The sequence below is a fragment of the Bos grunniens genome, chromosome 12 (genome assembly GCF_055505025.1).
Source record: "Bos grunniens cultivar Pamir isolate PY7600 chromosome 12, Bosgru_T2T1.0, whole genome shotgun sequence".
NCBI classification, from domain to species: domain Eukaryota; kingdom Metazoa; phylum Chordata; class Mammalia; order Artiodactyla; family Bovidae; genus Bos; species Bos grunniens.
In genome coordinates, this window is record NC_141176.1 from 12,186,205 (window position 1) to 12,213,849 (window position 27,645).

The window sequence follows — 27,645 nt, forward strand, 5'->3', positions numbered from 1 at the left end:
TGTTGATAAAGAGGCTACTCAAAGAAACATGGTGCTAAACTCTAGTCTTATTTTAACTCTGTGACTTTAAAATTTTTTTAAGTTGGAGTTATTAATGCTTCAATAGTAATTTTAAATGATTCCAGATGCAATAAAAGTAATTAAATTGAATAAAGACCAAGTTTTTATCAAAATAAGGACAGCAAATTGGCCACTGGAGAGCAAGCACAATCCATTCCTGTGACTTTGCTAATAAAGGTACATTAAGCTAATAAATTCTAATTTATTGAGGAGCACAAGATCTCAAAATAGCAATGTCTATTTTGAGGATGATATTTTAGTAAGTTGTATTTAAATTGGCTTATGGTTAGCTGTATTTTAGAAAAATAATAATAGTTAACAAGGGTGAAAGAAGAAAAAAGACACATAGGAGTTTCAAATAGCTAATAAAAATCTTATCTAACTTTGCAGTTCATTAAAATAGAGATGGCTAAAGTAATAGTCCACTCATTATTATAAACCCAGCATGAAGAAAGAAAGATAGAATATGATTCACAGGAGGCACTTTACAAATATTTCCTCAATATTTTAAGAAGTGGGATGATTATGAAAATTGAATAAAATGGTAATTTTAAAAAATTAGATATAAGCATAAAATTACTGTCTGAGAAGTAAATGCTGTTGATAGATATTTTAAGTGAAAAAGTCATGGCATTATCAAGACTATAATTTCTACAAGGTTTATTTTAAAACAAGTAATGAAATAAAGATAAGAAGTACTAATAATAATTATCATTAATAAAAGAAGAGAGTGGTAACTTAGACAAAGGGGATGCAGACAAATTTGAGAATTAATGTTTACAAACATTCTGGGCTCTCTGCACACTTCCTTCCTGCCTTGCCTACAAAAGACAAATTTATTTTGCTAAGTTGGGAAAGAAACTTCCCTGAGCCCTCAAACAGAAATAATCACAAGCAGTGTTGCCACACAATCCAAAAAAAAAAGAAGATACAAATTAGCTGTGATTATTGCAGGGTTGGTTAAAAACCAGCACTGGTCTATTAATAAATAGTCCTCCTAGTTTTATCAATTACTTCAACTTTCTTGTTTTTAAATCACTTAAACTCTTTTTAAAAAGTACTATTATTTTTTTCATGCACAAGTATATATTTTCTGTTTTAACTTTTTGTGTTGTATTGGAGTATAGCCAATTAACAATGTTGTGATAGTTTCAGGTGGACAGCAAATCAATTAAACTCCTGAAACCCAAAGTTATTCACCTCTACAGAGGGGAATTAAAATAGAACATTTGAGGAAACATAGTAGAGTAAAAAGTTAAAAAGCAAGAGTGAGAAAGAAATATTATTAAATGTGTTTTGAATGCTGTGAGGGAAAAGTCCTTTTCATAAGATAAAAAAAATATTATTTCTGCCAAAGTGACTGAAAAGGCTCCAGCTCTTAAAATAGTTGTTTTGGAGGACAAATAATGTATTTAGTCATCAAACACTCATCACTAATACGTCCAGATGCATAAACTCCTAACAAACCAGAAAAGGAGGGAAGACATTGGGGGATAATATTTATGGAAGGGAGTCGACTGTGGTTCAGCACTTTGGTCTCAGAGGTAGGCTTTTCTGGGGACAACAGGTAGAAAACAGCCACTGCAAAACAGTCATTTGATGGAAGCTAAAATTTTCAAAATATTAATAGTTTTCAAACTCTACATACCTTCCTTACCACGTCTCCCAGCAATATATTAACACTTATTTAAAAAGAAATTCCTCCAATATTCAAAGTCATGCTGATAGTCAAACCTTTAACAAAATCTGAATGTTTTGTAAGTTGTCTAGTCTTTTTTAAAATAAATATACTACAAATATTTAAAATGGGATCTTTTGTCTTTACTCTGAAAACGAGCTTACTGGCTTGGGAAATTTTAGGGTACTCAAAATGACCTAGTTTCTTTGTAGGAACTTCATTTTCTCTTTTCTAGAAACAAAAAAAGAAAAGCAGTATGCAGGTTCCTTATTTATCATTTCCCCTGACATTAAACAATGTATATTCTGATCAGTTTTTTAAAAGGAAAAGAATGAAATGCAGACTAAAATACTGGTACAAAACTGAATGAGTAAAAAAATTAAAAAATTAAGCGAATACATTTTCATATCAGGACATGAGATAATTGTTCGTTCAATAAATATTTATTGAATATCTACTAATGGGCACTGCTTTAGATAAGAAGGATAAGTCCCTGTGAAAGTACAGATTCTTTCCTTTGCTGAGCTTAAATTCCTAATATATTTAAGTGAACTTATTTTTACCATACTAATGGTGTACCACCTTTGGCACAGTATAAACTGGATCCTGCATGAAATTAAATATCAAAACATAATTTACGACAGGCAATTCAAGATAAAATTAAAATAAATATTTGTGACCACTGAGACAAACAATAAACAGGCTTCAACCATTTAAGTCAGAGAAAGCGTAAGTCCACCAGCTCTCCATAGAACTGGTCAGGCATGCCTCTTTTGGTTAATAAATCAAAATCCATCTTTAGTGTAATGTTTCTTGCCTAAGATTTACTACGTAACCTGCATTTTGTATACATCATAATATTATTTGATATACTATAATCCATGAATTATTTTATCCTAATTTCTGGTTATTAATCAACTTAAAACAATTCCCAATGCCTGGCTCATTCATCACACTTGAACCACTTGAGTTAAAAAGAAAACAGTATGTAAATAAGCATCCTATTTTGAGAAGTCTTTTGCTTACAGGAAATCTACGCTCAAGTTTTCTGTAATGCACTTCTTTTATTAAGTTTTCATGATAGATTTTCTTAAAGGAAGACACTACTGCATCATAGAGTAGGTGCCTGATTCGTGTCCGACTCTTTGTGACCCCATGGACTGTAGCCCACTAGGTTCCTATGTCCATGGAATTTTCCATGCAAGAATACTAGAGTGGGTTTCCACACCCTCCTCCAGGCAATCTTCCTAAATCAGGGATTGAACTTGCGGCTCTTACGTCTCTTGCATTGGGAGGCAGGTTCCTTTACCAGCTGAGGCAGCTGGGAAGTCCACAGCATCATAAGAAAAAGAATATATATTGTTTTTCAGTTCAGTTCAGTCACTCAGTTGTGTCCAACTCTTTGCAATTGCATTGACTACAGCATGTCAGGCCTCCCTGTCCACCACCAATTTCCGGAGTTTACTCACACTCATGTCCATCAAGTTGGTGATGCCATCCAACCATCTCATCCTCTGTCTTCCCCTTCTCCTCCGGCCTTCTATCTTTCCCAGAATCAGGGTCTTTCCAAATGAGTCACTTCTTTGCATCAGGTGGCCAAAGTATTGGAGTTTCAGCTTCAGCATCAGTCCTTCAGTGAATATTCAGGACTGATTTCCGTTAGGATAGACTGGCTGGATCTCCTTGCAGTCCAAGGGACTCGCAAGAGTCTTCTCCAGCACCACAGTTCAAAAGCATTAATTCTTTGGCACTCAGATTTCTTTATAGTCCAACTCTCACATCCATACACAACTACTGGAAAAACCACAGCCTTAACTAGATGGACCTTTGTCAGCAAAGTAATGTCTCTGCTTTTTAACATGCTGTCTAGGTTGGTCATAATTTTACTTCCAAGGAGCAAGCACCTTTTAACTTCATGGCTGCAGTCACCATCTGCAGTGATTTTGGAGCGACAAAAAATAAAGTCAGTGACGGTTTCCACTGTTTCCCCATCTATTTGCCATGAAGTGATGGGACCGGATTCCATGATCTTTGTTTTCTGAATGTTGAGCTTTAAGCCAACTTTTTCACTTTCCTCTTTCACTTTCATCAAGAGGCTCTTTAGTTCTTCTTCACTTTCTGCCATAAGGGTGGTATCATCTGCATATCTGAGGTTACTGATATTTCTCCCAGCAATCTTGATTACAGCTTGTGCTTCATCCAGCCCAGCATTTCTCATGATGTACTCTGTATAAGTTAAATAAGCTGGGTGACAATATACAGCATTGACATACTTCTTTCCCGATTTGGAACCAGTCTGTTGTTCCACGTACAGTTCTAACTGTTGCTTCCTGACCTGCATAAAGATTTCTCAAGAGGCAGGTCAGGTGGTCTGGTATTCCCATCTCTTGAAGAATTTTCCACAGTTTATTGTGATCCACATAGTCAAAGTCTTTGGCATAGCCAATAAAACAAATAGATGTTTTTCCGGAACTCTTTTGCTCTTTCGATGATCTAGCAGATATTGGCAATTTGATCTCTGGTTCCTCTGCTTTTTCTAGATCCAGCTTGAACATCTGCAGGTTCACGGTTCACGTATTTTTGAAACCTCACTTGGAGAATTTTGAGCATTACTTTACTAGCGTGTGAGAGGAGTGCAACTGTGTGGTAGTTTGAGCATTCTTTGGCATTGCCTTTCTTTGGGATTGGAATGAAAACTGACCTTTTCCAGTCCTGTGGCCACTGCTGAGTTTTCCAGATTTGCTGGCATATTGAAGAGGAACTCAAAAGCCTCTTGATGAAAGTGAAAGTGGAGAGTGAAAAAGTTGGCTTAAAGCTCAACATTCAGAAAACAAAGATCATGGCATCCGGTCCCACCACTTCATGGGAAATAGATGGGGAAACAGTGGAAACAGTGTCAGACTTTATTTTTCTGGACTCCAAAATCACTACAGATGGTGACTGCAGCCATGAAATTAAAAGACGCTTACTCCTTAGAAAGAAAGTTATGACCAACCTAGATAGCATATTCAAAAGAAGAGACATTACTTTGCCAACAAACGTTCGTCTAGTGAAGGCTACAGTTTTTCCTGTGGTCATGTATGGATGTGAGAGTTGGACTGGGAAGAAAGCTGAGTGCCGAAGAATTGATGCTTTTGAACTGTGGTGTTGGAGAAGACTCTTGAGAGTCCCTTGGACTGCAAGGAGATCCAACCAGTCCATTCGGAAGGAGATCAGCCCTGGGATTTCTTTGGAAGGAATGATGCTAAAGCTGAAACTCCAGTACTTTGGCCACCTCATGTGAAGAGTTGACTCATTGGAAAAGACTCTGATGCTGGGAGGGATTGAGGGCAGGAGGAGAAGGGGACGACAGAGGATGAGATGGCTGGATGGCATCACTGACTCGATGGACGTGAGTCTGAGTGAATTCCGGGAGTTGGTGATGGACAGGGAGGCCTGGCGTGCTGCGATTCATGGGGTCACAAAGAGTCGGACATGACTGAGCGACTGATCTGATCTGATCTGATCTGCATACAGCACTTTCACAGCATCATCTTTTAGGATCTGTAATAGCTCAAGTGGAATTCCATCACCTCCTCTACATTCCAGGATGTCTGGCTCTAGGTGAGTGATCACACCATCATGATTATCTGGGTTGTGAAGATCTTTTTTGTACAGTTCTGTGTATGCCACCTCTTCTTAATATCTTCTGCTTTTGTTAGGTCCATACCATTTCTGTCCTTTATTGAGCCCATATTTGCATGAAATGTTTCCTTGGTATCTCTAATTTTCTTGAAGAGGTCTTTCCCATTCTATTGTTTTCCTCTATTTCTTTGCACTGATCACTGAGGAAGGCTTTCTTATCTCTCCTTGCTATTCTTTGGAACTCTGCATTAGCAACAAAAACTAAAGAGTCTATTTAACCCCAGCCCATTTTCCAGTGTAATTTTTATGGCAGAGGAAAAGGAATAAACATTAATACCTCTGAGGAATTAGAGAGCACAGGACAGGGCAGTCCTCTAGCATATTTCTTTGTCATTTTACATTTTTTTCTTAAAATGTGATGGAGATTTTGAATGCTACTCCTTAACATACCCAGTTGTTCTAATACAAACATGTGTATGACACCATTAGGGAAACAGCAAAAAGGAGCTGCTGTCCAGACACCAGGGTGGGTGGAGGACAGCTGACTGTACACAGCCAGCTCAGCCTCTGGCTGCTTTTTCTCTTCCTGTATCTAGCACACTTCTTGAACTCCAAATTAAATAAATGAGTGGGCATAAATGGCAACAGTTTTTTTTCACTGCTTTATGAACTGTGTCAGGATAATCACTGTGGATACTCCCAAGCGATGCTGAGGAGGTAGTGTGCACAGCCTTTTCTGACTGGGTACTAGTGGGCATTTCAACCACTGCACCTTTTAAAGATATGAGCGGCTTAAGTCATTTTGGGACTGGTAAGTTCTCCCGTCTCCTGGGCAAAACTATTGTTTCAAGATGAAAGTGAAGGTATGGTTCATTTGTCCTGTTCTCTCACCTGAGTTTCAGTATTATTGCTATGTATTCAAGGTTTGTCTGAGGAGCTTGAAAATCCCACCAAAAAGAAAAGAAAAAAAAAGTACTTACTACACAGATAAAACTTAAAATATAAAAGGCATGTTTACAGAGGCAAAAGACTGGAAATAGGCTACTATCCCTAAGGGCTACTCCAAAGTCAGCTTCTCAGGACGGCCTTCTCTGGCCTATCTATGAACATGGTAAGCCCCGCTCTGGCCCCCTTTCCTGCCTTATTTTTCCACATGGCACTTATTATCGACAGACTGCATATTTTAAATAAGTATCTTGTTTTCTCACTAGGGAAACCCCTATCTCTCACTAGTAATGAGAATATAAATATGAAGGCTGCGGCTTTTGGCTCTTTTGTTCCTGATGTAGTCACTCACACTAGGGAAGTGACCAGCATCTCTTAGGTGTTCAGCAACATTTGCTGAAGTGGACGCATTTCAGTCAGCTCTGCTAGTCAGGGGCCCTAGGCTGTCCTGAGTTTCTGGTAATCCCTTATGCATTGTGACCAAGTGTGTGCCCTTATTCTGGGAAGTTTTTTGTTCCCTTCTCCCCATTTTGCCAAAGGGGGACAAAGCATCAAGGTCTATTCCTTAAAGGCTCAGCTCAAAAGATCGTCTCCTCTTTGAAGCATTAACTATTTCTCAGTTCTACACTCCCAGTTGAATTACTGTCTCATAGAAAGCACTTTACACTTAAGAAACATTTTATTTGTTCATGTAACCCCAGAATAGGCCCAAATTGACTGTATCCTGTTTCTAACAAGTTACTGAGCTATTTTTCAAAGACAGTAGAACAAAACAGCAAGTCATGCAGGCAAAGCATATGCAGAGGAGAACATTTTGTACTCAAATAATACCTGGAACCAAAATTTCTATCCTCATCTCCCAACACCAGCCATGGAACCAAAGGACCAGGACATGAACAGGACCTGAATACGGGATCCCTTTCGGAGTTGAAGGGTCCATTGTCCAGGAAGACCCAATGCTGAAGCCCCCTTAGCACACCTTACCACAAATGGCCATGTTTCAAAGCCCTCCAATCAAAACCTGCCTGCCAGTGCTTCTGTACATGAACCCTCCTCACCTAACTCATGAAAGTGTGACCCAACCCGAGATTGGGAAGAGACAGAATTGAGCCCCGTCTCTTCTCTCCCTGCTGACTGACTCTGAAAATAGCTTTTTTCTTTTATCAAATGCCAGTACCATGGTACTGGCTTCTATGTGCATTGGACAGAGTACTGTAATGAACACTGGGGTACATGTGTAAGAATTTGACTTTCATCTCATGCAAATGGAGGGCCAATCATCTCTCCATTTAAGGCAGAGGACTATCTAAATGGATGTCTCAAAGATGAATGGGAAGGAACAGACATTGCATCTATCCATTTGCTTAACAAAAGTTTATCATACACCTACTGTATTCCTGAAATCATGCTGGAGGAGGCAGTTCAAAGAAATGCCCCTGCCCTTAGGGAGACAACACTAAGAAGGCAGGCACAGGTGGAAACCCGTGATTGCGGTAAAGAATGACATGTATAACAGCAGAGTCTATTATAGGTCAGTGGCTCTCAGTGCACGATGAATAACAGTTTAGTTTGTTTGTTTTATTGAGAAGATCCACCCTTAAGTATACAAATATAGAAATAACAGCCTAACTAAAGATGAAATATAATACCTTAAAACACTTTATCATGGATCGGAAGAATCAACATAGTCATGGATCGGAAGAATCAATATAGTGAAAATGAGTATACTACCCAAAGCAATCTATAGATTCAATGCAATCCCTATGAAGCTACCAATGGTATTTTTCACAGAGCTAGAACAAATAATTTCACAATTTGTATGGAATACAAAAAAACCTCGAATAGCCAAAGCAATCTTGAGAAAGAAGAATGGAAATGGAGGAATCAACCTGCCTGACTTCAGGCTCTACTACAAAGCCACAGTCATCAAGACAGTATGGTATTTGCACAAAGACAGAAATATAGATCAATAGAACAAAATAGAAAGCCTAGAGATAAATCCACGCACATATGGACACCTTATCTTTGACAAAGGAGGCAAGAATATACAATGGAGAAAAGACAATCTCTTTAACAAGTGGTGCTGGGAAAACTGGTCAACCACTTGTAAAATAATGAAACTAGAACACTTTTTAACACCATACACAAAAATAAACTCAAAATGGATTAAAGATCTAAACGTAAGACCAGAAACTATAAAACTTCTAGAGGAGAACATAGGCAAAACACTCTCCGACATAAATCACAGCAGGATCCTCTATGACCCACCTCACAGAATATCGGAAATAAAAGCAAAAAATAAACAAATGGGACCTAATTAAACTTAAAAGCTTCTGCACAACAAAGGAAACCAGAAGCAAGGTGAAAAGATAGCCTTCAGAATGGGAGAAAATAATAGCAAATGAAGCAACTGACAAAGAATTAATCTCAAAAATATACAAGCAACTCCTACAGCTCAATTCCAGAAAAATATATGACTCAATCAAAAAATGGGCCAAAGAACTAAATAGACATTTCTCCAAAGAAGACATACAGATGGCTAACAAACACATGAAAAGATGCTCAACATCACTCATTATCAGAGAAATGCAAATCAAAGCCACGATGAGGTACCATTTCATGCCAGCCAGAATGGCTGCTATCCAAAAGTCTACACGCAATAAATGCTGGAGAGGGTGTGGAGAAAAGGGAACCCTCTTACACTGTTGGTGGGAATGCAAACTAGTACAGCCACTATGGAGAACAATGTGGAGATTCCTTAAAAAACTGGAAATAGAACTGCCTTATGATCAAGCAATCCCACTGCTGGGCATACACACTGAGGAAACCAGAAGGGAAAGAGACACGTGTACCCCAATGTTCATTGCAGCACTGTTTATAATAGCCAGGACATGGAAGCAACCTAGATGTCCATCAGCAGATGAATGGATAAGAAAGCTGTGGTACATATACACAATGGAGTATTACTCAGCCATTAAAAAGAATACATTTGAATCAGTTCTAATGAGGTGGATGAAACTAAAGCCTATTATAGAGTGAAGTAAGCCAGAAAGAAAAACACCAATACAGTATAATAACGCATATATATGGAATTTAGAAAGATGGTAATGATAACCCTGTATGCAAGACAGCAAAAGAGACACAGATGTATAGAACAGTCTTTTGGACTCTGTGGGAGAGGGCGAGGGTGGGATGATTTGGGAAAATGGCATTGAAACATGTATAATATCATATGTGAAATGAATTGCCAGTCCAGGTTCGATGCATGTGAGAAAGTGCTCAGGGCTGGTGCACTGGGATGACCCAGAGGGATGGGATGGGGAGGGAGGTGGGAGGGGGGTTCAGGATGGAGAACACATGTACACCCGTGGCAGATTCATGTCAATGTATGTCAAAACCAATACAATATTGTAAAGTAATTTGCCTCCAATTAAAATAAATAAATTTCTATTAAAAATAATACTTTACAATTATATTTGTTAATAATACAAAAAAAACTTTTTGCTCTAATTAAAAATTAACAAAGGATATTTTAGAAAGAATAACATGATTAATAGCACTTTATTATTTGTGTGATTTAAAGGTCCAGTCTACACTGAGTTTACTTTAACATTTACTATAGCTGACAAAGAGTTTGCAAAGACACATAGCTCCAAAGAGAATTGCAACATGGACTGTACTCCCTGGAGCTCAACACACACCTTTTTTTTCTTGTTTTTCAAATTAAGTATTTATTTGGCTGTGCTGGGTCTTTATTGTGACACTTGGGATCTTTAGAAGCAGCATGTGGGATCTAGTTCCCTGACAAGGGATCGAACACAGACCCCCTGCATTGGGAGTGTGGAGTTTTAGACACTGGGCCACCAGAGGAGTCCCCAAAACATATATTTTTCAATCTCATCTATCAAAATATACAAAAGTTTTTGTTACAGTTAGGCTTGGGAATTGCTATCTTTCCTAACATCAGTGTTTTTGCAAACTATTTGGACAGTGTCATGTTTTATATTTTGAACGAATAGGTTCAAAAACCATTGAAACTCTTCACTTGTAGGAAACTGTATTTTAAACTGTGTTAGTGTGCAGACATGAGACATTTTAGGAGTCTATTACATTCTATTTCTACTTCTGGCACCAAATGTGTGGGTTTTCCATACTCGACAATTCTCTTGGGATGTAAAGTCATCTTATTAGACTCTCTTATCACTCTGGAGATTCCAAAGGTCTTAGAACTGGAGACGAAGACCAAATATTTTAGGAAAAGATTTCCCTATCACACAAGAAACTAAAAGTGTTTTAGAAGGTCTTGTGCCCAGAAAGGGAATGAAGACCAAACATATAATTATTATATCGTAATATCACAGAGTGGCATACATTATTTTCAGCCACAAAAAAACTAATTGAAACAGTTATAAACCTCAAATTCAAAAACATTCTCTCCAGAGAAGCTTTTTTCTTTTAGGACTTATTTTCTACTTTACTGCTAAAGCATGACCTCCAGCTTGAAGGATCAAATTAACTGTTTTTCTAATTTTTAAATTATCTGTTATGTAGCAACTCTCTGACAGCCATTAACACACAAACAGATCAACCAGTTGTGAACTCTTGACTTTGTAAAAGACAAATCTTTTAAATATTTTGCAGTGAGATTAGAAGTGGTGAGACTGTGTAGTATAAAAGATTTTCATGGTCAGTTCCTATCTCATTAAAAAATATTCCAATAGTTTTGGCTTTGATTTAAAGGTCTCATTTTTATATCAAACTAGTGACATCCTGTAGCACTTTGTGCAAGTTTTCGTTCAATCTTTGTGGCAGTATTGCGTTTTTAATCATTTGGAGTGAATACGTCTCATGTGTGGTGTCCTCTGTAACCTTATTCAAGAGTATGTATTGTCTCTATCCAATCAAATCAGATGCTCCATCAATGGTTATACTTACATAAATTTCTGCCAATTTCATGTTATTTATGTTTACATTATTCATGTTATTTTCAACCCACGTTGTTGCTGGGTTTTTTTCCCCCACAAATCTTTTAAACCACTGTCCATTACATGAGGGCTGGCTTAGTTAACACTAACATAAACCATAAATCTACTAAACTGGGCACAGTAAACTGTTATATTGTCATGCTATACAATCAAATGAATACCTGAGAGCACCACTGTCACCTTCTTATGATAGGAACCCCCCAGTTCTCTCTGGATATATCCCATTTCCCATACGTGACAAACCGAACAAATGAGGATGCCAGTGTCAATCAGTATACTAAACGTTGGTAATGCTTATTTCATATTTTTAAGAGCAAAGGGAATATAAATTCTAACGTTGTCCCACGTTCCAGTGGATGGTCTTGAACCACTGGTGCATCCTCCCCACTTTAAAAAGGGTTTTGTACTATAAAGAAAGCTGAGCGCCAAAGAATCGATGCTTTTGAAAAGTGGTGTTGGAGAAGAGTCTTGAGAGTCAATTGGACTGCAAGGAGGTCCAACCAGTCCATCCTAAAGGAAATCAGTCCTGAATACTCATCGGAAGGACTGATGGACTGCAAGGAGATCCAACCAGTCCATCCTAAAGGAAATCAGTCCTGAATACTCATCGGAAGGACTGATGCTGAAGCTGAATCTCCAATACTTTGTCCACCAGATGTGAAGAGCTGACTCATTGGAAAAGACCCTGCTGCTGGGAAAGACTGAAGGCAGGAGAAGAAGGGGATGACAGAGGATGAGATGGTTGGATGGCATCATTGACTCGATGGACATGAGTTTGGGCAAGCTTGGTGTTGGTGATGGACAGGGAGGCCTGGCGTGCTGCAGTCTGTGGGGTCGCAAAGAATCAGACACGACTGAGTGACTGAACTGAACTGACTAAAGAGTGAACACTAATGTAAACTGTGGATTTAGTTGTTAACAATGCTTCAGTATTGGTAATCAACAAATGTACCCCACTAATGAAAGATGTAAATAATAGGGTAAAAAAATAAATAAATAAAAAGGGCTTTGTACTAATGTCACAAAGAATGGAAACAACATCTGCTTGTGAAGAAAAAGGAGAAGAAAGGGTCTAAGAAATTTTCCTAGAAGAAGAGACTTTGATTAAGAAAAGGTAAGACTTGATAGAGAAAGGCATTCCAAGCTATAAGAGCTGCAAGTGCCAAGTTAGAGTCATGAATATGCATGTGATACTTAGGAACCACAAGCTGTTCATATGGCTTAAGCCTAAGTACGTGGGAAAGAAAGACTGGAAGTAAGATTAGTAAAACAGACGGGGCTCAAACGAAGGACTATGGACTTGATGTTACTGGCAGTGGGAGTCACTGAAGGGTTCTGAGCAGAAGAATAAATGATCAACTTTACTGGTTGAAATAGTACGAGGCTTGGGAAAGACAGATTGGAGGCTGAGCTTCGAAGCAGGAGCCTACTGCAAAAGTCCAGGCAAGAGAAGATAGGGAAGGATTTACGGCCCCAGAGGATCGAACTGAAAGGACAGGTCATAATTCTAGAAGAAGCTATTGCAATAGTCCAGGTATGGCAGTGACTGTGAGGAAGGAAAATATTTGGGAGACCTGGGAAAATGTAGACGTGATTTTGTAATAACTGTCTGTCAAGATAAAGGACAGGGAAAGGTAAAAGGTACACCGATTACAGATCAAGTGACTGGATACAGGACTCCATAAGCTGAGAGAGGAAACATCCATTCTTTGCTGTATCAGTCATACAGTCAACACTGCTTTATTGACACCCACTATGACTAGGATATAGAAAAGGGGCTGGAGGATATTTGTAAAGGAAAACTTGGTATGAGGAGATGGACAATTTGGATTAGAATGCTCCAGAGATACCAATGTGGATATTTTAGGAAGAAAAATGCAAATCCAAAGCTAAGAAGAGAGGAAGCGGCAGAAGATTTATGGATAGAAGACAATACAGATTTACAGAGAAGAGATTTCATTTTAACTGAGTCCCTACCTCATACCAAGCACTGCCCTAGACACATGGGACATTTGTCACTTAATCCCTCCAACAATCCTATGATGAAATTTGGGCTCACAGAGGTAACCCAAACTCATGTTTTCTTTTAAAAATTTGAGGCTTCTGTTTTATTTTAGCCCCATTTTATAATAAATAGCTTATACTTTTTGACTCCATGCATTGCTAAAAACTGTATCTTAAAACAGATGAGCACTGCTGAGTATGTAGCACCACTGTCATCTCATCAGTTGCCAACAGAAACCAGTAAATACCTACTAGTAAAAGTGTTCAAGTGATGCAGCAGAATTTAAGTCCTTGGTGGAAAATGGTATTCAATTATATACAGCTTATACCATTACCACTGACAGTTGGTAAAAAGAAAATCACGTTCAGGATGTGATGTGTGTAACAGCAAAGACACTTTGTTAGTAGATTGCAGAGTTCCTAGTGCTATCCTCGCTTTATTCAGTTTCACTAAGCTACAGGCTCAGCCCTGCTCAGTTCCTGATTTCCTATTCTAAACAGGAAAGGAGACGCGCAACTTACTGATCTTGCTCAGAGAGGTTATAAATCTCCTAAGTCTCATCTATTTCTGCCTCTGTCCCCTCAATTACCTGACTATCACACCAACCTTCCCACTGGTGCTACTTCCCCCTGGGTCAGATTCAAGCTAGGTCTGGTATCTTCTGCTATTGGCTGGAGTCCTATTCCACACTATCATTAGTCCAAGTTCTCAGAAGCCCCGAGTTACTATAATTAGTAATCACTTATGGATCCATCATAGAGTAGGTCAGTTCAACCACTAAATCTCCAAGAGACAAAGCTGCTAAACTGTTATAATGTCTTGCTATAAATTTCAACACAAAAGATAGTTATTGCTTCCAAACTTATCCATTTACTAATTATCACATTACCCTATAGACATTTGTATATCATCTGGAGCAAGGAGATCAAACCAGTCAATCATAAAGGAAATCAGCCCTGAATATGCTTTGGAAGGACTGATGTTGAAGCTGAAGCTCCAATACTTTGGCCACTGATGCAAACAGCTGACTCACTGGAAAAGACCCTGATGCTGGGAAAGATTGAGGGCAAGTGGAGAAGGGGGTGACAGAGGATGAGATGGTTGGATGGCATCATTGTCTCGATGGACACAAATCTGAGCAAACTGTGGGAGACAGTGAAGGAAAGGGTGCTGCAGTTCATGGGGTTGCAGAGTTGGACACGACTTAGCAACTGAACAACAAACACAAGTATCGGTATTTTTCAGTTTATTGAATTATTTGTTTATTGCATATCTTCTCTTTACCACTAGAAGGAAAGCTTCATGAAAACAATGACTTTGACTTGTTCATTACTGTATTTCTCAAGCCGTAGAATATGACCTCAATATGACCTCAATAAAGGTCTCTGGTAGTAGATGCTGGTAGTGTCCTACCCAGATCTCCTTTGCCACCAAAGGCACTCATCCCACAGCTACCGCAGCATTGACTTCTAAAAGCTCACAGCTGCACCCTTGTCCAAAGAACTGTTTGCCACCAATGGGGAGTTCTTTGTCCAGAACTGCCTGGGTAGCTAGAGGTTCTCCTTCATGCTTCTCCTAAAGGGCTGCCTTTAACTAATGCCTCACAGATATGGGGGCAAAAAAGGCTGGCCCTCTGCTTCCAGGTGGGATAACCAAGTAGTTGCATTCATGCTCCAGAGCTCCCTATAAAGAGGCTGAGATGAGACTTTATCTAAACCCACCTCTTCTCCCCAGCCTTTTTATCCTGACTCCTTTACTTCCCCAAAAGTTTCACTTAAAAGCTCTGCCTCTAAAATTACTTACACAAACACTTTCATCACTGGCTCTTCTTCTAGAGTACCTGAAATCGGTATTTGTTGACTATCTGGATGCATAAATCAATAAAGTCAATGGAAATAAAGAAATAATTCTTAGATTTTCCAGCAATGCTCTTATCTCTTCTTGCACAAAACATTACAGATACATCTCCCTGAAGAGAAATAGTTAACGGAGTTGTGAGCTGAGCGATCCCATTAGGACACAAATCTACTTGCTTATTTAAGCACCTCACCCCCTCTCCTTCTGCTCACCTTGTCACTGCTGGCATCATCTGAAGAGTCTGGCTACAACAGTATCTGGCTCACTTACAAGGGCCGGCACTTTATAAAGCTCAACAAAAACAACATTTTAGATCTTAACGAATTAAGAGACGGTTGGCAAGTATATGGCACCGCCCAAGATACTTCTTTACTCTGTTGGCTTACCTAAGGATGCTGCTGGGAGAAACCTGCAGGCAAGGCTGACTGGAGAGGTCCAGACAGAGGGAACGGGTGAAAGCGGCTGGGACATGATGTTAAGCATGTTAAGATAATCTGATATTGAAACAATTGTAATATTGTTTATTTTTATTACAAGTAAGGACTACAAGTTTTAAAAAATCACTCCCCCTAGCAGAGCATCACTGATTTTTACAACGGAGGGACTCAGACAGTAAAGAATATGACTACAATACAAAAGATCTGGGTTCGATCCATGGATAGGGAAGATCCCCTGAAGAAGGGAATGTCTACTCACTCCAGTACTCTGGCCTGGAAAATTCCATCGACAGAGGAGCCTGGTGGGCTACAGTCCATGGGGTCACAAAGAGTCAGACACGACTGAGCGACTAATACCTCAGCTTAATATGAATTTGCTTTATAAGTTAAAAACGCACACACACACATACAAAGGACTGGAAGGTTATAAACTAAACTGACAACAGTGATTGACTTGAAGGAGGGGAGATGAGATTGGCATGGTTGTTAAAGGTGGCTTTAGCTATTATTAGTATTTTCTTTCTGCAAAAAGAAGAGTAGAGTCAAATTGGAGAAATATTCATAGTTGTTAAATATGAGCAACAAGTTTGGCTATGTTACGTGCTATATATTTGTATTTACATTTTTTGATTTTTGAAGTTTTTCTCAGACTAAAAAAAAGTACACAACACTTGAAAAGAATGTAGCTATTCTCTAGTGGCAAGGGATTTAACAAAACTAAGAAAAAATACACACTGCATCAGTGGTTCTCAAACTTATTCAGCTTGTGATTTAGGAAATAAAACTCCTGCTTGTTCCCAGTCTTTTCTTCTAAGACAGTCTAGAGCAGGCTGCTTGCTAGGATCTACAGCTGAGGGCTGGTCTGCAGCTCTGATTCACCCGTTTCTATAACCTATTGTAACAGCTGTTTGGTGGATGCACCCAGAGAACTGAAGCAGTCTGCCTGGGAGGAGCATCATGTGAAAGATCACAGGCACTGATCTAGTTTGTTTTTATGAATTACCTGGGTGACAGGAGAGAAAACAGCTGTTAAGTTTACTGATGATACCTCTCAGGGATCATCAATCCTAAAGCAAACAAACCCTGATCCTGGGAAAGATTAAGGGCAAGAGGAGAAGGGACTGACAGGATGAGATGCTTGGATGGTATCACAGACTCAATGGACATGAATCACCATTAAAAACTGAGCAACAACCCCTCAGGGAAGATGTGTTAAGAGATAAAGTAAGTTTAATAGTCTGGAGAACAGTGAAGAAAACAGAAAATTAAATTGATAAGGATATTACTATTGGGGAAAAAAGTGGGCAAATATGGAATAACTGGAAAGACTTTGGGATCAGGCTGGGCAAGGATTAGGAACGTGAAGTTAGAATCTTAAAAAATCAAGCTATTATATGTATAATGAAGTAAAAACATGTAAGGACTGCTTGGCCAACAGTCTAAACACATGGCTAGTACTTTGGTGAGGTATCTACTGATGTGCTACCACCACTAAAGTAATGTTTGATCAGCGAGACAAAGTCAAGAAGCAGCACAGTAGTGGCCAGAGCATAAGGCTGAAGCCAGATTACATGAAGCCAGCTGTGTGACCTCAGACAAGTGTTTCACCTCTGTGCTTCTGTTCGAATCTGCAACAAAGAGGCGGTAATGGTGCTGATCTCAGCCAGTTGTGAGCAAAAATGAGTTACAATTCGAAAACCGTGTAGAACAGAGTAGCTAATATGTACGTGTTTTTTTTTTAATGAAAAAGCAAACATAATATAGGAATTTAGATGGATTTGGAGTTAAAAATTATTACAGATCTAAAGATCTGCATGGAAAAATTAGAGGTACTGGCATCATTCTGTAAAAAAGTGGGGGGCAGTAGAAGACATTCTTAGTGGGAAAACTATTAACTGCTGATAAAAATGGGTCTAAAATAGCCTTTTCCAGTTAGTAATGGGGAAGATGAGACAGAAGGACTATCCTAGAACCTTTGACATCAGACATGCTTCCAGTTCTCCAGTCTTCTTATTAGTGCTAAGAAGGTCTTGATGGCTCAATCATAATTTTTTCCATAAGACTTCAAAAAAGCTTTTTGTTTTTCTATTTCCTCCTGATATATCTACTTTCCCTCTGGGACTTTGTGAATTTTAAAATTTATACTGTCACATTCAGTTTTCTTCAGACTGAGGAAAGCCTGATACGCTGAATTATGCTCTGCTTTTTAAAGCATGTCATCATTCACTCCAGGATATTCGTTGTGGAGAAGGTTGATGTTACAGTTTTACAATTCACTTTATCTCATTTGATTTCATGAAGAAAAAGTATACAAAAATATGAAAGGGGAAAAACAAGAGTTTTAACAACAACCATCTCCAATGTGATGCAGTAGTCCTCTCTTGCCCATTTTTATTTTATCCCCTCAGCCTCCATACAGTTATCAATCAAAAATTAGCCAGTTAAACCTGTTTCAGTAGGTCATTGCCAGTATGTTTGTTTGACCTCAACAATTTGATCTGCATGACTGCAATCACCCCCTCGTGTTCTCTGTGATTAAATCTCATCTATCTCTGATCTACTCACACACTGTGGTCCTAATGACCTTTCTTGCTTTAACTCCATCACATTGCATTCAGGATAAAATCCGACCTCAGCAAGGCCCATGAAGTCCCCACAAAGTCCCATGTCTTCCTCTTGGCATCAGCTCTCTACACACATACGTGCCACGCTACCTAAGCTGCCTCTCACTTCCTATTTTTAGACAGCTTGTTTTCAATATGTGCCATATATATATGGCATATGCCACCAACCATAATGACTTGTTCAGTGTTCTGCACTTAGAAGACTACTACTTATCCCTGAAGACTCAGTTTGAATGTCACCTTCTCCAGACCCCTTCCACCAAATCACACACATATACTCAGAGGATTGGGTACCTCTCTTCTAGGGTCCCACAGAACCTATGTATGTTTCTTTCTTGGCTTGTATACAACACTGTATCTTAAATGCTGCTGTACTGTCGCCCACTGACGGGCAAGCAAGGACATCTAGTCAATATCAATAGCATCATCTATACAGTCAGCCCTCCACACCCATAGGTTCTACATTTGAGGACTCAACTGACTGTGGATTGAAAACATTTGGGAAAAGAAACTCAAAATTCCAGAAAGCAAAAACTTGAATTTGCTGTGATCTACCCACTGTATATATATAGCATTTATATTGCATTTTTAACTACTTATAGAGCATTTACACTGCATTAGGTATTATAAGTAATTGGAGCCTGGTGGGCTGCCATCTATGGGGTCACACAGAGTCGGACACGACTGAAGCAACTTAGCAGCAGCAGCAGCAGCAGCAGAGATGGTTTCAAGTATATGGGAGGATATGTGTAGGCTATTTGCAAATACTATGCCACATATAAGGTACCTGAGCATCCCTGGATTTGGGTGTCCAAGGGAGTCCTGGAACCGATCCCCTACAGATACTAAGAACGTCTGTACATCATCAGTGCCCTAACAGCCCCTGGGAAACAACAGGAATCTAATAAATAAAAATCAGGTGAAATGAATTAATAAATAATAAATAAACCAGACTCCTGCCTTTAAAAAATTCCCTATTTAGCTAGGGAGACATGACTGGCAGAAAGGAGGAGATGGAAATAAGATACAGAAATTAACTACAATGCCATTTGGAGTGAGAGAAAGTGGGGTACATGGCAAGAAACTATTATTTATGAGTTAGCCTAAGTATTTAGGTGCCTAAAGTGTACAGATATTATGGTTTGTCCTTTTCATACTGCCTTAATTTTCACAACCATCTTGAAGGGTATTATTTTAATTTAGTAGGCAAGCAAATAAGGACTCAAGGAGTTCAAGACCACAAAAAGTTAATGGTAAAGACATAATTTTATATTTAAAACCCATGTTCTTTCTACCTCAATGGTACAAATTCAGTCCTATGGAGTTTCAGAGGAGGGAAAAGTTACACCCAGAATGACAAATCAGAAAAGTTCCATGTAGAACTATCAGTGGACCAAATCTTGAAGGATTCTAGGAGAAATAGAGTGCGTTTTAGAGGGAAGAATAAAGACCGGCACAGATACAAGTTCAAAACTGGTCAGTAGGACAGAGAATAGTCAAGTCTGGAATAAGCTGAGCATACACTGGGAAAATCTCACAGAAGAGAAAACTGGGACTTCCCTGGTGGACCTGAGCACTCTATAGTTACAATGGACACCAATATTAGAAAAATAAACAAGTACTTAGGTCATGCTAATGATTGGACCTGTGCCATCATCTCCATATATGAAGGGTAGCAGATTAAAAAAAAAAAAAATCTGGTAACATATTTCAAAATTAAGGTAATTCTGATTTTAATTTTAATACAAAAGTGTACTTTTATCCAAGGAGGAAATATAGCTACAGAAATTGCCATATGAAGTTAATTTAATGTCAAATTATCATAACATTGTGAAAAAAGAAGTAAATAAATGCACTTCACAAATGTGAGTCATGTAGTCTCCTCTGAAATATGTACCATAAAAGTCATTACACGCAGTAATCTTTAAAGTTATCTAAATCATACTCTTAGGGCAATCTTGATTTTAACAAAAAATATGAATTGCCTAGCTTGCTCATTTTATGAGATCTGATCTTAAAACATAAGATGGCCATCCTCAAAAGTATACTGGTAATAAGTTTTATTCATGCAAGTTTGGTGATGGTTTTACTTATCAAGATCATGTTTTTAATGACTCATAACTAATTTTGTTGGAATGACATCCATAAACTAAATTGAGTGTGACTGATTATTTAGATGGTAATATCACAAATCCATTAAAAGGAACCTAAAATAAACAGAGTTAATGACCTTAAGTAAGTTACTCATAGATCAGAGAAGTTCCAAACATTTTTTTCAACTGCTATTTTTAGGTTTTTTAAAACATATGTTTCTCTAACGACAATTTCATCAGATTAAGTTGTATGGTAAATATAGCCATTAAGTTGTACATAATAAAGAAAAAACTTTTCACAGTGAAAAGTCTTTCAAAACATATATTTTAAACAGAAATGGAGATTTTTTACTTCCAACTTTACATAATAAATTAAATATCAAATACTGACAAACAGAGGTATCCCAGTGCCTATTGAAGTGGATATTATATTTGTAATACTATCATCAATCAATGATATAGCAATGAGGGCTATAGCAAAAATAATAAAAATCTATCTGAAATTTTTACTACATTTTGAATTTAGACTTTTTCTTCATAGACAATGTATCCATATATTTATGTAGCCAAAATCAGAAATACCATGGGATATAATCAACATGCAATTCTTCACTATTATTTGTTATTTCTCAATGAAAGTATCAGAGACATTCTAGGCAGAAAGTAAAGCATGGTACAGTCAGCCCTCTGTATTCACAGTTTCTGCATCAATCAACCTCAAACTGAAAATATCTGGGACAACAAAAAATTCCAGAAGTTCCAAAAAGCAAAACGTGAATTTGTCATGTGGCAACTATTCACACTGCATTTATACTGTATTTACAATTTACATAGCATTTACATTGTATTGGCTTCCCTGGTGGCTCAGATGGTAAAGAGTCTGCCTGCAGAGCGGGAGACAGGGGTTCAATCCCTGGGTTGGGAACATCCCCTGGAGAAGGAAATAGCAACCCACTCCAGTATTCTTGCCTGGAAAATCCCATGGATGGAGGAGCCTCGTGGGCTACAGTTCATGGGGTCACAAAGAGTTGGACACAACTGAGCGACTTCACTCACTTACACTGTATTAGGTATTACAAGTAATCTAAAGATGATTTAAAGTATATGCAGGATGTGCACAAGTTATACACAAATACTGCACCATTTTATACAAGAGACTTGAGTGAGCATCTGTGGGTTTTAGCACACATGGGGTCCTAAAATCAATCTACTAAAAATAATGGGGGACGACCTTATCTCTAATCTTCTAAACTTTCTACAGCATCGTGAATACTGTCTTCTTCTTTCCTATTTAAAGATACTAGAATACAGATCTGAAAGATGACCCTGCCCTCTTCTATTCAACAGAGATGAGAAAACTGAGACTCAAAAAGAGACTCCAATATAGACAGTTTCAAACACATATATAAAGGTTAAACATCAATTATTTAATCACTCATATAAAAAAGTTTAAAAATAAGCAGCAAATTAAATCCAAAGGAGACAAAAGGAAGGTATAATAAAATCAGACGTTATTGAAATAGAAAAGAAACACACACACACACACAAAAAAAAAACACACAAAAGAGAGTCTCGACAGTGCCAAACCCTGGCTGCTTAAACAGAAACCCTGATAACTCCCTGGCAAAAGTGACCGTGAAAAACAGAGAGAAGGTAAATAACCAACACCAGGAGTAAAAATGATATCATTACTGGGCCGAAGGACATCAAAATATCATAAAGCAACATTATAAACAAGTTTATGCCAATAACTAGATGACAAGGAATAATTCCTAGAAAAATAAGATCTATTAAAACGTCTTACAACTATTTAAGACAATGAATTATAAGCAAAAGGCCTATTTACAATGAATGTGATGGTGACACAGACTCAGGAATAATTACTAAGTATCTTATGTTTCTTTGCATCCTTTTTTGCTTATTGTATTAAGTAAACTTCATAATCCACCATCAGAATTAATTGAGCTAGCTCAGCCTAACATATCTTTCTTTAAAAATATTTTAATGTCCAATATACAGAAATTTAAAAACTGCCCCACCATTCAAAAGGAATCTCACATAAGTGACTTCTGTATTTCTGGGCATATTTTTAAGGGCACCACTAAACAGCCTGGACTAAACACAATACAACCAAAATGAAACAGATAAAACAGCACAAATTCTCCTAAGAATGAATAACTGCAATGCTCACTGTATCATCCTTAAAATGTAAAATACCAGTCTTGCTTTGTGTCCTGTGGCTCAAAAAGTAGAACTATGATATGTTACAAATGAAAGTTATTTAGACAAAAACTAGCAAACTAGTTCAACATTTTGATTCTTTCATTATTTTCCCCAAACTTGGTCCATGTAGGAAGAAAAAACTGGTGAAAAGGCTTAAAGGTGGGGGAAACAAGGAGCTAATTTTTTAGATTCAGTGCAACATAAAAGATTGAAATAACTACAAATAAGAACAGTATTACAGCTCCTTAAAATAGGACTATGTTTCTTATTTCTTTCTATATCTGGAAAACACCTCGTCTTGTCACCTTGACATAGTAAATTAAAAAAAAAGAATATAAGGCATAATTCATACAAAGAAGAACTATGAAAACATACAAAAGTAGGTAAAAAGTTTTCCGAAGCTACGTTAAGTGAGGTATAAAAGCTTAGGAATTGAGGACCTACCTAGTCATCCCAGTTAAAATTATTAAATTAAAATTTGCTCAAATTTTGTTAAATTTATTCCTAAATGTTTTGTGCCTTATAGTAAGTATTTAAATACTTTAATTTCCCCATTGTCCATTGCTTTTATATAAAAATACAACTGATTCTGAAGATTGATCTTTTTTTTTTTTTTTTATTCTTCCAATTTTATTTTATTTTTAAACTTTACATAATTGTATTAGTTTTGCCAAATATCAAAATGAATCCGCCACAGGTATACATGTGTTCCCCATCCCGAACCCTCCTCCCTCCTCCCTCCCCATACCATCCCTCTGGGCCGTCCCAGTGCACCAGCCCCAAGCATCCAGCATCATGCATCGAACCTGGACTGGCAACTCGTTTCCTACATGATATTTTACATGTTTCATTGCCATTCTCCCAAATCTTCCCACCCTCTCCCTCTCCCACAGAGTCCATAAGACTGTTCTATACATCAGTGTCTCTTTTGCTGTCTCGTACACCGGGTTATTGTTACCATCTTTCTAAATTCCATATATATGCGTTAGTATACTGTATTTATGTTTTTCCTTCTGGCTTACTTCACTCTGTATAATAGGCTCCAGTTTCATCCACCTCATTAGAACTGATTCAAATGTATTCTTTTTAATGGCTGAGTAATACTCCATTGTGTATATGTACCACAGCTTTCTTATCCATTCATCTGCTGATGGACATCTAGGTTGCTTCCATGTCTTGGCTATTATAAACAGTGCTGCGATGAACATTGGGGTACACGTGTCTCTTTCCCTTCTGGTTTCCTCAGTGTGTATGCCTAGCAGTGGGGTTGCTGGATCATAAGGCAGTTCTATTTCCAGTTTTTTAAGGAATCTCCACACTGTTCTCCATAGTGGCTGTACTAGTTTGCATTCCCACCAACAGTGTAGGAGGGTTCCCTTTTCTCCACACCCTCTCCAGCATTTATTATTTGTAGACTGTATCCTGTGACCTTGCTTAAGTTACTTACTAGTTGTGATAGTTTTTTTGATTTCTTATAATTTTCTATGTACATAATCATGCTGTCTCTAAATAAAGACAATTTAAATTCTTCTACTTAATCATATGTGCCCTTTATTATTTTTTCTTGCCCTACTGCACTGGCAAAGACCTCTAGCACAATGATGAACAATGAATATTCTTGCCTTTTCCCCAATCTTGGGTGGAAAGTATTTAGTTGTTTGTTTTTTTTTTAACCAGTAAATACAAGTTAGTTATAGGTTTTTCATTGATGCCTCTTAACAGGTTGAGGAAGTTTCCAGCTATTTGTAATTTGCTGTAACATTTTATCATGAATGAACATTGCATTTTACCAAATTTTGTTTGTTTGTTGGCTTTTTTTCAGGGGGGTAGGGGCAATGACTGAAATGATTATATGGCTTTTCCTTTATGCTGTAAATAGAGTGGTTTACATTATTTGATTTCAAATGTTAAACCAACCTTACATTCCTGGGATTAAAACCCATTTGGTTATGATGCATTATCCTTTTTACATATTGTTGAGTTTCATTTGTTAATATTTGTTAAGAATTTTTCTATCTACACTCACAGAGAATACTGAACTGTAATTCTCTTATATTATACAGGTTTGCTGGTAAAAAAATACTCTGTTTTTATTCATCTAAAATGTCTATATTTCTAACAAATGTTTTGCCAGATATACTAATGTCTATTAACTTTTTATTCTTCTTTTGGCTGTTGAAAAACAACCATTTCACTGAATTGTAGTTACTCATGAGAAGTCAGTGGTCATTTTTATGATTTCCCCCCATATGTAATATGCCTTATTTATTTATTTTTGCTGCCAGTTTTAAAGATTTCCTCTTTCAATTTTAAACAATTTGATTACAACATACTTTGCTATGGTTTCTTGCTTATCTTGCTTGAGGTTCATTGAGCTTCCTGGATTGGTGACTTAAAGCTTTTCACAAAATTTGGGAATTTTTCCATCAGTACATCTTCAAATAATATTCTGCCCTGGTCTTTGTCCCCCGTCTTTTCTTTTTTTGAGATTTTAATTGCCCATATGTGTGTGGTGTTGGAGAAGACTCTTGAGAGTCCCTTGGATTGCAAGGAGATCCAACCAGTCCATCCTAAAGGAGATCAGTCCTGGGTGTTCATTGGAAGGACTGATGCTGAAGCTGAAACTCCAATACTTTGGCCACCTCATGCGAAGAGCTGACTCACTGGAAAAGACCCTGATGCCGGAAGGGATTCGGGGCAGGAGGAGAAGGGGACGACAGAGGATGAGATGGCTGGATGGCATCACCAACTCGATGGACATGAGTTTGAGTGAACTCCGGGAGTTGGTGAACTCCGGGAGTTGGTGATGGACAGGGAGGCCTGGCATGCTGCGATTCACGGGGTCGCAAAATGTTGGACAGGACTGAGCGACTGAACTGAACTGAGACTGCATTTTTAAGGTTGCTATTTCTATACTGAGAATTCCTAAGTATTCCCTCATTATGTTGATTCCCTCTTTACATGCTGGAACATATTTAAAGCAACTGTTTTACAGTCCTTGTCTGCTAACTCAATCATCTGTCATTTTGGGGTCTATTTCTATTAACCAATTTTCCTGCTTATTTGTATGTCTAATAATAGTCTATCAAATGCTTGATACTGTAAATGCTCTGTTGATAAATGTTTGGATTCTGTAGTCTTCTTTCATTCAATGGTAAGTTTGTTCAGCTAAGCAGCTAATTTACTTCTGAATCAGCTTAATTGTTTCCAACACATTTTCCCCCCAACATCTAACCCTTTCATTTTTAAAATCATTTTGTATGAGGAAAACTTACAAAATAGTGTTAAATAACAAACATCCTTGTTTTTTTTTTTTCAAGAGTTATTTTTAAACTTATTAAGGGAGGCATAGAATAGCTTTTACTCTAGGGACAGATTTATCCTACTTCTAAAGCATGGATTTCACAGGATATATCTTTGAATCCCAGGAGTAAGTTTAAGGAAGGCTCTTAGCCATGTGGGAGCTCTGGTAATTGCTCAGCTCACCGGTCTCTACTGGCTGTTCCTTCACCAGTGTCTGTGAGTCACGTGGCCCTACTGGTAAAGAATCTGCCTGCCAGTGAAGGAGACATAAGAGACTCAGGTTTGACCCTGATTCAGGAAGATCCCCTGGAGGAGGGCATGGCCATCCACTCCATTATTGTTGCCTGCACAGTCCTACGGACAGAGGAGCCTGTTGGGCTACAGTCCATGGAGTCACAAAGACTCAGACCCAACTGAAGTGACTTGGCAGGCACACACGCACTGAGGTAGGACCAATCTGGTACCAGTAACTTCATCACAACCAGAGGGGTAAATGCCAAGAGGGAGTTTTTGACAATCACTCAGCTTTACTCTGGAACTCTTCTCTTTCGTCTTTGGTCCACTAACTTTACCTTCTTTCCTCCTACACTTTTCTCTCAAAAACACATCATTATCTAGTAAAAGGACTCAAAACAAAAATCAATTCTTGTAACTCAATCCAGGATTATTTCCACTACACAATATTTTTGTTAATGTCCTGGGATTAAAACAATAACAATTCAATCTAGTTTTAATTTGTTTATTACTTGGCATACTCCTGAATTTTTTTCTCTCTCCTTTGGTGGATCTGCGGCGTATTTTTTATTTTAGAAAGATTAAGAACAAGTTCATTGATAAAGCTAAAAACAATCCATGTTGAGAAAATCTATCTGATTAAAAGCTATCCCTGGACCAGCAAACCACACAAAACTAAATAATCCATAAAGTGTTTTCCAAGAGGCAAGAGTAATAATTGACTTCTTCATATTTTTGAGTTCCTTATCTCACACCTGAGATTCACACAGTTTACTGTTTCTCCTTGTGAGCTATGTTACTTTCCTGTTAGAGAGTGAGCTTAGTCTCTACATTCTTTTCTTCTAATTTAAGAGTCTTTATGTTAATGAAAACTACTCCCTGAATGCAATGTTCATCACTTTGTCCACAAAATATCTATTAATTCATATTTATAAAGCATTAGTCACTTTAAAAATAAATTTTGCATGGTTTTATTACCTTTTAAAGAGACGAGAGATAAGGGCAGAAGGAAAAGAAATAAACTGGTATATTAAAAATGGGCCTTAAGAAAGTATTTTTAAATTGTACTAGGAGCAAAATAAATGATTAGAGCAGATCTTAAGAGGCTGTGGGTTTCACCCTCTTACCTGTGCAGCTGGATATACTCTCGGGGTCTGTTGAGCAGGTGAAGGAATCTATCAACAATCTTGTTTTTTCCTACACCCTGTAATTACACAGAAAGCATTAGACAAAAAAGAAACTTGTCTGGAGGTAAAACAAACCAGAATCATCTCCTACTGATAATCTGTCCTAGTTTATTGCTCAGTTCAGTTCAGTTCAGTTCAGTCGCTCAGTCATGTCCGACTCTTTGCGACCCCATAAACTGCAGCACACCAGGCCTCCCTGTCCATCACCATCTCCTGGAGTTCACTCAAACTCACATCCATCGAGTCGGTGATGCCATCCAGCCATCTCATCCTCTGTCGTCCCCTTCTCCTCCTGCCCCTAATCCCTCCCAGCATCAGAGTCTTTTCCAATGAGTCAACTCTTCGCATGAGGTGGCCAAAGTGCTGGAGTTTCAGCTTTAGCATCATTCC

The 27,645-nt window shown here is 38.0% G+C and overlaps 1 protein-coding gene across 3 annotated transcripts in view; it reads right to left on the reverse strand.

The window, feature by feature from the left end:
- VWA8 (von Willebrand factor A domain containing 8) overlaps positions 1–27,645 on the reverse strand; it is a 390,356-nt gene that overhangs the window by 203,007 nt on the left and 159,704 nt on the right. For all 3 annotated transcript variants that reach the window (XR_015137814.1, XM_086328813.1, XM_086328812.1), the window contains one exon: positions 27,196–27,272. Coding sequence is in view for 2 of the 3 variants with exons in the window: in XM_086328813.1 (XP_086184939.1) it covers positions 27,196–27,272 (77 nt within the window). In the remaining variant the exon portion in view is untranslated. The remainder of the gene's footprint in view (positions 1–27,195; positions 27,273–27,645) is intronic.